This window comes from Nipponia nippon, unplaced genomic scaffold (genome assembly GCF_047370975.1).
Source record: "Nipponia nippon isolate SJK-2023a ecotype South Korea unplaced genomic scaffold, ASM4737097v1 scaffold_4, whole genome shotgun sequence".
In the NCBI taxonomy this organism is placed as follows: Eukaryota; Metazoa; Chordata; class Aves; order Pelecaniformes; family Threskiornithidae; genus Nipponia; species Nipponia nippon.
In genome coordinates this window covers 47,796,072-47,808,151 of record NW_028262358.1, presented here as the reverse complement: position 1 = coordinate 47,808,151, position 12,080 = coordinate 47,796,072, and the positions used below count along the sequence as shown (strand labels likewise).

General features: G+C 38.5%; 1 protein-coding gene across 1 annotated transcript; it reads left to right on the top strand.

Annotated features, from left to right (window-relative positions):
• The first annotated feature begins 2,897 nt into the window (after positions 1–2,897).
• On the top strand, positions 2,898–10,106 carry LOC104017920 (sulfotransferase 6B1). The gene is made up of 7 exons (XM_009471001.2): positions 2,898–3,126; positions 4,606–4,745; positions 5,411–5,500; positions 6,133–6,259; positions 7,054–7,148; positions 7,668–7,824; positions 8,798–10,106. Exons 1-7 carry the CDS (start codon positions 2,925–2,927, stop codon positions 8,926–8,928), a joined length of 942 nt encoding a protein of 313 aa, XP_009469276.1. The 5' UTR covers positions 2,898–2,924; the 3' UTR covers positions 8,929–10,106.
• Positions 10,107–12,080: the final 1,974 nt, after the last annotated feature.

Below are 12,080 nucleotides of genomic sequence, written 5' to 3'. Positions count from 1 at the left end.
TGTTGACAGCAGGACACTGGGGCTGAAGCTCCCCTGGGACAGCCCTAGAAGGGGCCTGGACAGGGTGTTCCTTTGTCTGAGTCCTTAACATGGGTTTCTGCCCTACATTTATCTCCCTGTGCTCCTCTGGGCTTGTGTAGACAGGTCTTTGATGAGCTGATGGCTACTGTGATGGGCCTGGGAGTATCTGGGAAGGCTATTATTTGGGATCCCCCTCCATTGTTTCCCTGTGCTCTTTGTGGGTGTTCCTTTTATCACATAACCTAAGACATCCTACCATCCTGGTCTCTGTTTGGAGGCTCCCCTCTGATCAGGCACATGCATTATTCAAAAGAAAAAATGTCACATATGGCATTTCCATTGTAGGGTCTAGTTTAAGCCCTACTTTTCATGGACTCATTCATAGGATCCCAGGGAATGTCCATCCCCCTGGAGGTTTTTTTTGCAGATACATTATCAGGGGGATTTAGGGTACCTTCATGAATAGATCAGTCTTGATGGATCCATCTTAAATCTTATTCGGTCATTTTGGAGGACTAATTTATGGAAGCCTTCTCTTGCTGAGATTAATGCAGATCATTGGAATAGTTATAGAAACCCACCTCTTCTCATTTACCCTCTGAGAGCACAAGTTTTGAGGGTATTGCTTTGTTGTTTCATTTAACACGGAATGGATCTGCATAAGCAGATCAGTCCACTAGGCAACTCTCAGCTGGCAGTGTCCTGTAGCTATCACAGAAAAGGTCACCAGCCTCTTTCTGCAAAACTCCACAATCAGGAAAGACCAGGTCTGATAAGTATGGGAAATCAGAAACCTTTAGGGGCACTGTGGTGGTTTGAACAACAAATACCATTAATCTGGAGATTACCAAATCCTTTAATCTGTTTTTAATCTCCATGTTTTTAAAGCTGCTTCTTAGAAACTTCAAATCAACTGATGTTTTCCATCAGTCTCTGGGTTCAGTATTTGGCAGGATTAGAGGGTCTTCTTGTGTAACACGTATGGTGCAAGGTACACTCCTCCCATCTCCCGGCTCAGGTGTCGTGGCAGATGGCTGTATCAAAGGCTCATATTACTAAATCTTGATCCAGCTTTTTTTTTGCCAAGAAATTTAACTCCCCTCAAAATCCCTCCTCATGACTTATGTCTTCTAATTGGTTTTTCTCCACTAATACTGTTTTTTTTGGTTCCTAAAGATAAAACATGCCTCCAAGGAATAATTGGCCTGACTGCCCTCTCTGGCAAAAATACACTGGAAATTCTCTGGATTTTCTCTATCAAAGTCTCTTTGGACTATTCTGTGATGAGTGAAGTGTAGGAGTGAAATGAGCTGTCTTTCTATCATGGAAATCCTGTTCCGACACTGTGCTATTGCATGAGATACATTAATGATTTACATACCATTTCCCCCCTTTTTCCTTCCTTAGGGAATACATACTGTCCCAACCCTTTTTTTGCCAACAGGTAAAAATACCAATTAAACACATTTTCTTAGCTTCAGTCCATGACAGTTTAATGCCAAGGGAAGGTAAAGGGAAAAAATGAAAGTAAGCTGCTTTTTTGTTTTGCTAGGGTGACTGATTACCCTTCAAGAATCAGAAAGGTGTTATTTCACAGTATAGCAATTTTTAGCTAACATCAGTGAAGTGAGGCAGGTGGTGCCAATTGGCTGCGCTTTGGCACAGATCTCATTCAACAAATGGATTGAGGAGTCATATGATGTTCATTTGATTCAGATGATGCCTTCACATAGGTAGTCTTTCTGTATTGACATAGTTTTACAGAAAAGAGGAGATGAGGGGAAAAGCAAAAGATTTCCATGGACTGAACAAAATTGATGCCAAAATGTAGGGCTAGGTCATCCTGCAAGCACTGCAGCATGCCTCAGGGACCAAGCGTGAATCCCTCAGGGCGAGCAAATGGCAAAAGCATACAGGTATGCAGTCACTGGTCCTCCTGCTCCAAGTGCCCAACAGGCAGCATTCAAAAGATGGAGATAAGAAAGAATGGTATTTACATGCTTGGCATGAATTTTTTGGGGGAACTATTTTCTTGTTACTTGTGACCCATCCTCTTTCCAGAGATTTGAATATTGAACCTGGGCCTAACTTCAGTTTTTCTACCGAGTGCAGTTAGAAGCTCAACACCTGAAGTGCATTATAAATGCTAATCATTGTAGCTGAGGTTATATTATTACCAACTCAGTAATGACTGATCAGTTGTTAAACAATGATTGAGCTCATTAAGGAAAGAACATGTATAAATGAGTCATTTCCATGTAACCACCAGAAAGACAGAACTCTACTGCAGTCCGAACAATGGCCAAAGAGTGTGTGTCTCCACGTGCCCTCCTGGGCACCAGCTACAGGGAGCAGTTGGCCACCCTCATGGGACTGTCCACAGTTCAGTCGCTAGTGCACTCAACATTTTCTCTCCCAATCCTAACATGTTTGCTCCCATTTCAGTGAGAATGATGAGTGATATAACAAAAAAAAAAAAAAAATCCCAGCAGAGTGAGTACTGGAAAGAACAGAGCTGCCATGAGGAATGTGATTGTGCCATTTAAACTCCAGCTTGCAATTCACATTGTTCTATTTTGATATATTTTGTTTATAAACTCTGTGCTGTACTCAGAGATTCTTTGGCATGATATTTTGTAGTTAAGCCCTTTAACCTAGAAAGCGATTGCATTTTCTTGTTTTTCCTGTTTGCTTATGTTCAACTGTTGATTTCAAAAGGTTCAGATGACTTAAGGTCTTTGACTGGAGTTGCGTATTTCTTTATGGTTTCAGAAAGAGTAGTAAATTATTGCTCACAGGGTCAAAAAAAAACCCAACCCCCTATTAAAGGGTAATCTGTGGCTCTCTTTTTCTGCATAGCGTTTCACATTGTGACGGAGCCTGTGTGTGAGAAAGAGAGAAGAATGGAGAAGTCCAGGAAAAATTTTTCTGCTCTCATAGATAAGGCAATGGTTGCTGCTAACACAATGGATCGTGATGAATTGCTTTTGTCTTACAAGGGGATTCTCTACCCTGCTACTTTGTGCAGTCCTGAAGTATTCAGAGCCATGGAGTCCCTTGAAGCCAGAAGTGATGATATCTTTTTGGCAGGATACCCTAAATCTGGTGAATATAGTTTGCTTTCTTCATAAATAAAGTTATGTAATGGCAAATAAGTAGGTTTATACTAAATATATATGATATATATTATATGATATATAATATTATATATTATACCAAATAATAGTATTTAGAATTTTCACAAAATTTTGTAGAATGAATTTTGTTCTCAAAAAGCACAACAAAGTGAATTATGAAGATTTTATACAGGGAATTTTTCAAATGACTGAGAAAAAGACATTTGATTTTCTTTTCTATAGCATGTAAAGGTTTTTGTTACCTTTACTTTTTATAGTTATGAAGTTAAATGCACAAATTAGAAAGAATTAAAATACAGTTCTCACACCAGAGATAACTAGATCTCCTGATATTGCAGGATCTGCTCTCAAATTTGTATTTGTAAAGTTAATAGCTTTATATTTTTACACAGAATGAAGCTTTTGGTACCTTCACATGCCATGCTGCATATTCTTTAGTTTATTTCACACAGATGTCAAGAATATCTGAAATCCATAACTACCAAAAAATTATTTTTGTAACACTTGAAGTGATCACACTGATCTTTGACTATTGGGAAATTAAGAGATCTTTGCTAGGGTTGTGAGTTTACCCTACATCTTTGCTTCTTCTGCCTGAAAGCACCCTATACTGACCCATATCAGAGCTACAGGTTTGGATTAGCTGTGTCTCATATCCATTTTAATGTAGCTGTTTCTCTCCTCCAGCAATTGGATTCACACTGTCTTACAGTAGGTAGTCACAGTTGACAAGACTGTAAAGTTTTTGCTTTTTAATCTTGTTTTCTTTTTGAAGAAATGTTATGCACCAGAACGCAGTTAAAGACTGTAGTGACAAAGATGTAGGAACCCAGTGTCCAGAAGTCAGGAAACAGTAAACTAAAGATGGAAGTTCTCTATAAGCTCTTTTTTATGTTTTGAATAAAAATATAATAAATGTGTATACGAAATGTCACTTTAGAGAATTTTTGCCTATTAGCAAAGAAAATGAGCAGATACAGCACAATTTTCAGATCTAGTTCTGCTCCTGTGTTGAAGTTCTGTGACCCGTCTTTCTTCCCAAGATAATCCTGTGCAACACATCAGAAAGCATATATAATATACTAGGTTTTGAGGTCCAGGTTTACCACCCCAATCCCCCTTATATTTGTCACAATAAAAATTTATTACATTAATGCATGTTTTCCTATTAGAATCTTAGTGGTTCTTCTCCTTTATTAGTTAATTTACAATATACAAGTTAATTTACGATGTACTGAGCCATTTGAGTTGGAGAAATGTGTCCTTATAAAGAGCAAAGGTAGGACCCCAAGAGGTGATTGTCCAGATAGTCAGCTGTGATTCTATCACATGAAAGGAGACCAGGCAACTCACCTGGTGGTACTACCTACCTCTTGGCTTTCCTGGCAAATCCATTTATGTTTATTCTAAAGGTTTTACAAACAATTCTGTATTTTTCCCCTTTCAGGCACAAACTGGGTAGGTCAAATCTTAAGTGATCTGGTAGCCATATTTGAAAAGAAAACACAGAATAAAGAAAGCAGCGTGAATGAGGAAGAACTAGAAGAATTCCCCTACCTTGAAATTGGAGATACTGGGAAATATGAGGTGGGCACAGAATACATATGAAAGTTGTCAAAATTTTATGCTTCGAATACTGAATATATGGTGTGTGAAATATTCCCCTGTTTGATAAAAACTCTCCCACTTCTCTGTATGTGGCATCTGGTCAGGATGTATCTCATCTGCTTTGCCAAATGTTGAGGGATAAATGGACACTTCAGAGGGCTTGAGAGGGGCACATACTCATTAGATACGCAAGAACTGCAGAAATTCAACGTAGCATGTTTTCTATTTAAGAAGAGTTTCATGAAATGTCAAATACTGAAATACTGGCTTTTGTCTGTTTTACTAGCTCTTGCTCCTCACCCCTTCTCTCTCCTTGAGATCCTTCAGCTTTCACATACCCCCAGTTAGAGTCCGCATCTTACCTTTAGTTTTGGCCCCTTGTCTAACAGAACACATTGAATTCATTGTCACTGAAAAGAATTAGCAATGGATAACCTTTATCCAATTGCTTATTCTTAGGGGCTTTTGAAGATTAGAGCTACTCAGAGGAGTTCACTAAGATCCCAGGATAACACTCACAAAAAAGTACTTCTATCAACTAATAACTGTTGATAACTTTAGCAAGGCAATATTTTATCATAGGCTGATGGAAAGAATACTTGTACTAACTGAACTGTCCACTTTACTCCTTCCAATTCTTAAAGCGAATGAACAAATTACCTTCTCGAAGAGTTATATTTACTCATCTCCTTCCTGAAAATCTTCCCAGATCTATCTTCAAAAATAAAGCCAAGGTGAGTGCTGATTTTAATGTCTTGAAAGCAAACACTCCAACAGATTTTTTTTGAAGCCAATTCTGCCAATTTCCAGAATCACTCTTATACTTAAGCCTGGCCATTTCTACATGCCTGTTTAAGTACTGCCACTCATCTCACTTAATCTCAGTTCATCCTTATTGACACCTTTCTGTCAGTCTCCACAAGTGAGATGCGAGGGTGGAACAAATCCTCCAGCAGTAAAATGTATTTTGACACAATTTCCTATGGGAGGCATTTTACGGTGTTGTCACAAGGGAGGGATTCACGTGTATCAAGTTTCAGACAGAATTTGTATTTTTGTGATTTTTCCCCACTACCTAAATGATGAATGATGCTTGTGTTGAACAAAACATACTTAAAGTCTGCATAATTAATTTGATTAGTCTGTAAAAGATATTTTAATAATTATAGGCAATCATCTTCACAAGGTACTGAAACAAAGTGAAATACTTCACCTTCTGAATTTAGAATGAAATTTCTACTTCTGCAAGTAGCATACAAGATATTGGAAATTCCCCAAACTGCAATTATAAAGTAGATTATTGTTTTCTTCATCCTGTAGTCTGTTATGTCTTTCTCTACAAATAAAGTATTTTATTTTTTTCTAGATACTGTTGCTGATTCGCAATCCAAAAGATGTAGCTACATCTTTTTACCATTTTACCAATGCCATGTCTCCTCTTCCCTCCTATGAGACCTGGGATGATTTCTTCGTAGCTTTCATGACGAAGAAAAGTACAGTATATTCTTCTGTCTGTGTCAATTATTCCATGTTTTGACTTTGTCTAAAAATGTTGCACTTAGTAAATCAGCTTCACTAGGATTTTTTGGTTGAAGCAGAGACTAAAGACAAAAAGTTAGAAATTTGAACTAAAGTTTACAGTACTTGTCTTACTGCCTGAGGATAAATCCTTATCAAAATTGCACTTCCACAAACTGCTTTAACTTGCACAAACTAATATTTTCTCTGGAAGAAGCACTTCCTCCTTATCTCTATCTTGGATCCCTTTCACCCCTCCTCTCCAATGTCCATCACCTTGCACCTAGGCAGACGCCTGAACTCCTACATGCCAAATTGGACCAAAGGAATGATTTGGACTAAGTCTAGTGCATTAAAAAAGAAAGAAAATAATCCCACTAGTTTAAAATTGCATAAATTCTTCAGTTTGGCATATCACATGGCCAGCAGAAGGGAGGGTTAAACAAGGTTTAAACTGGATTAAGGGACTCTGCAAGATGGTTTGAGTACTGATAGCTCTTTGGTAGATTTACATCTGTCTTGAAATACTAACAAGTTTTACTGTACTGACTTACAAATTGTATCATACACCTGAGACACATGCACGTGCCAGAACAGCCTGGAGCAAAACCCCCTGATTCCCACAGAAGAGTGTAAACTCTGGCATAGACATGATTAATAATGCCCATGGCTGAGGGATCAACTTAAGGAGTAAAAATTGGTTTATTTCATAGGGAGCTTGTCTAATCTTCATTTATGTTTCATTTTAGAATTCATTTGTTTTATTTAGTGCCCTGGGGATGCTACTTTGAATACCTTTCCAAATGGAACAAATATGCTGATGATGAAAATGTTATGACAATAACTTATGAAGAGCTAAAAGAGGTGAGGTTACCAATAATTACAAATATTTTATACTTAAAAGAGCATTTGTTCCTAAACCAATTAACCATTATATTCATGTAGTGTATTCAAACTGCATGATACTGTATGAGGTACATTCTTGTTCTAAGGGAAGGAAAGGTGAAATTCAAACTTAAAAGCCTTTTTAAAGTTTTGTTTGTGAAAATGATTCTTGTTTTCTCTTTAGCTGTGCTATAAGCCCAAATCACTGTAAATCAAAATCCCCTGCAAGTTTTTTGGGGGAGCTTTTATATATTCAACAGTGTAGATTTTGCTCAACTGTAAGTCATGTGCAATCTTTTGTGATCTTTAGGAAGACAGCTCATATCTCCTCTGAATTAATTATGGAGAAGACAAACACTATGTACCACTCTAGTCCTAGTGAACTCCATGAATATTCTATATATGTATCCAGCAGAGAGATGTAAGGAAGTGCAAACACCTTGGAAAGCAGTGTAATTTGTTCGAATGCCATGTGGTATGTTACATTCCTCTTTTCAGAATCCAGTCCTGGGTGTGAAAAACATAGCTGCTTTCTTTGGATTTTCCCTGACTGAGAAAGAGCTTCAGAGTGTGGTAGAGAGGAGCAGCTTCCAGTCAATGAAGAAGAACTCACAGAAGACCCATGGGGCATTTGGCAATATTCTCTTTCGCAAAGGTAGGAAGCTCCAAGAGGTCCAGAGGTAGAAATGTCACACTCAAGAACTTGGGCCATGCATCCTTTGCTTCTTTTTTGCACACATATTAGCATTACAGATTAGTATCAAGCAGATTATCACTCTTCTGCTTGAGAAGACTAGTCAAGGAGCACTGGTGAGGAAGAGACCCAACAAGGCTCTGGCAGCAGGCTGCAGCCAGCACAGGAGAAGCAGCCGCACAGAGCAAATCTGAGAGGCCCACAGACGACTGGCAGGAAGGAGGAACTGTCATATGTCTGAACTCTCCATCTCTGTGCCAAGATCACTGATTCTTCAGCCATTAGAGGCTTACCTGAGCAGGCAAAACTGGGCCTACTCAGCCTGAGTGGCATCATCACACTTTGTAGGAGAGTGTGGGGTCTCCTGAAAGGGCCACTGTCAACCAGCTGTTCACACTCACAGGTTAGAAGTAAGCCTGGCATGCAACAATCAGGTACATAGAGAAGGGGAAACAAAAAGGAACTACTTTTGCAGTGTAGTGTAGGGGATACAGACATGAGAGGGCCAACCTGGCTGTCAGAATCTATTTCTGCATTTTACATTAAAGAAGTCTCTGGATAAAAACTCAAGTTGCCGAGGGAGCAGAAACCCAGCTTTGCCTCCTGCCAGATGACTCTTAATCAAGCCTTCATGATCTTCTACCTTGTCAGTCATAACTGACTGGAGTAGAGAACTGCAGGGAAACAGGACTTTAGGCTGCTTTTTTGGACACAGTCACCTGAAGAGGAGTACGTTCTTTTGCGTTATAGCAGTTTCACAGATCTGTAGCACCACTGACTTCACAAAATTATACTGGTGCAAAAATGAGTGAAGTTTTATCTTGAAAAATGAATCAACTCCATTTAGTGTACAATGGAACAAGAATGACAGATCTATACAATAAAAAATAATAAAATTTCTCGTTTTTTCAAGAGTTTCTTTGTTTCTTTGAAGGTGGTATAAGTGACTGGAAGAATCTTTTCAGTGAAGATCAGAATGAGAAAATGGACAAAGCATTTGAAGAACATATAGGAAGAACTAAACTGGGAACAAAGTTAAAGTATGAAGTGTACTGTAAAGCCTGAAGAGTAATGAATTGCGGTTAGAGCAAGAGCTTTCCAATGCACTCTCACATCATCTGAATGCTATATACTGGAAAACTAGGCCAAATGATCCAAGCACCTTACTGTAATGATGAATAGTGGGTGTTTGTTTTAAAGGTGAGATCTTTGGCTTGCTTTGGCTACACTCATTTGCTGAATAAGATGGCAACTAACCATATTCAGATAAACTTAACAGCCCTGTTTCAATAGCTGTCACCTGGAAGAAAATGCCCCTTTTCTCTTTCTAGCCAAATTCAGTCCTTCTAGACTACTTATAATTATTTAGTATGTAGAAATATTTTTTTGCAAAAATGTTTCAAATCAGGCAACATCTTCACAGAAAAGATCACTAGCAAAAATATGGATCTGACACAACCTTAATTAATGACAAAGGATATCTTTCCCATGACTTCAGCACAAGCTGAATCAAAGCTAGAGGGAGGAGAATGCAGAGGAATGGGGATCAGCATTCTTAGGGATTTTAATCTCTCTGAATGCAGAATTTCAAGATGGATTTCAGATTACGGGCTGGTGTTAACAGGCAAGATCCACTCAGAGGCATTGCTTTTATAGAATCATAGAAAAGCCCAGGGTGGAAGGGACCTTGAAAGATCATCTGGTCCAACATTTCATGGGAAAGGGGGCCTAGATGAGATTATTGCACCTTGCAAACCTCCAGTGATGAGGACTCTACCACATCCCTGGGGCGGTTGTTCCAGTGAATGATTGTTCTCACTGTAAAGAATTTATTTCTTACATTGAGATGAAACCTCTGCCAGTGCAACTTGTACCCATTGCTTCTCCATGTGACTCCTTGTGAATAGAGAGCCTCCGTCCTCCTTGTATCTGCCCTTTAAGTACTAGAATACTGTGATGAGGTCCTCCCTGAGCTTTCTCATCTTTGTGGCCCTCCTTTGGATCCCCTCCAGTCTGTCTGTGTCTTTCTTGAATTGTGGTGACCAGAACTGGACACAGTACTACAGGTGCGGCCTGAGAAGTGCTGAATTATGTATAACCATGAATACTTCTCTCTTTGTATCACAAAAATCCCAAGTAATTTTCTTTTTATAGCATATAAATTTGCACTTGCTCCACTGAAGACCATGTTTCTACCTGTATAAAGGTTAGTAAAAAGCAAAATAAAGAAGTTAATGTCTTTTTGTTGTGTTTGAAGAGAGTCCTTAATCTATACACCTACGTGCCACTTCTAAGAATTGCTTTTATGCTTGCCATGTTCCAGCCATAAAATAGGAAAAGAAAATGTAGTGAATACAGAAGATTATGTCTCCCCAGTAACAAGCAATAGGACAAGAGGAAATGGGCTCAAGTTGTGCCAGGGGAGATTTTTAGATTAGATATTCGGAAAAATTTCTTCACAGACAGAGTGGTTAGGCATTGGAACAGACTGCCCAGGAAAGAGGTACAATCACAGTCCCTGGAAGTATTAAATAAATGTGAGGATGTGGTGCTTAGGAACATGGTTTAGAGGTGGACCAGGCAGTTAGGTTAACAGGTTGGACTTGATGATCTCAGAGGTCCTTTCCAACCTTAACGATTCTATGATTCTGTGATTCCCACCATTAATGCCAGCAGAGTGCTCTTACCACAAAACTACAGTTAGCATTCCCTCTGTTTGTTCTTGATTTACATATATGCCTACAGTTGAGCTTTAGCTTAAATTAATACTTAAACACTGAAATAGATTAATTTCCATTACTGGAGATTCTCTGAAACTGAAGATGCCAAAATTCGCTGAAACTGGTTCTATTAAGAAAATGGGATTGTCAAGGGTTATGGTGTGAGACATTACTTTACTCAGCTATTTTGCACCGGCATTGGTATTTGGCACTGTAGATACAGTATTTCAGACCTGTCCAGGGACCAACTGCACTTCAGCCACCTGTTCTGGAAAAATAGCAAAATAAGGTTCTTTAAGTATAGCTGAATTAAAAACAGGAAAAAAACACACCCAATGTATAGATCCATCACCTAAGAAAATAAGAAGCAAAAATAAAAGATACACTAGGAAAGAATAAAGTATTCAATGACTTTTTACTTCATTCTTCTAACGCTGGTTAATTCTGCCTGGACATGTAGAAATGCAGAGTTTTGCAAAGAAATAGGAATGCTAGAAATAATACTTAAAATATTTAGAAAAAAATAATGGATTCAAAAGCAGAGCATCTGAAAATCCTGACACAAGCCATCTTTGAACAACTAGAAATTATGTAAGATCCTAGAAAGGTACCAGATGCCGGGAGGAGGACATACATAATAGCTGTGTTTAAAAATGTGAGAAAGAAGAATCAAAATAGAGCAGTCACCTTAATTTGCTATCTGGAAATTTACTGGCAAAAATGACCAAGCAACCAGTGATGAAACACTTTGAGGATAATGAGGCGGTAAGTATAAACCATGCCACAGCTGTTCATGTTCCTTCTTTAAAAGATAGCTTACTTCTTGAATAAGCCATAGACAGAAGATACAATAGATGACAGCATCAGAGAGGTTCTGAAATTATATGACAAGAGACACAATCTAGATCAACAAATTTATGGCTGCATATGTGGAGATGACAACTTATAAATGTAGTTATAGAAATGAAATTAAAGTACTAAAAATAAATTTGTGGTCCTAGAAATTCATACAACAGTGACAAAAGGCATCCAGAAGCAGGGTCAGCAGCAGCAATACTTTTAGGAATATCCACTTGTTTACATGGCTGTTATGAACTTGGTTGCAATAGTGTGCTCATGATCAAATTGCATATACTGGATGACAGCAAAATTTAGAGGACATTAAAGCAATACCCTTTAGTGGTGAGTCCTGGTCATATTCAACATTGTTCTTAACACTGGTGGACAGACTAATACCTGTGTCATATACAATTATCTTAAGTCTGGGGATCAGAACAGAGGGCTGAAAGAACTAGGGAAAATGGGGAAACCATTCAAAACATCACAACAAATTGAGAAGGCTGGCAAACATGAAGTTCAGTAAAGGTAAGTGTAAAATGCTACATTTAGAAAAGAGAAACCAAAGGCACAAGTACTTAACGGGGGCAAACCAGTCAAGCAGCAGTTGGCATGAAAAGACCTGAGGAACCACAGTCAGCAAGGGATAACATGATGAAC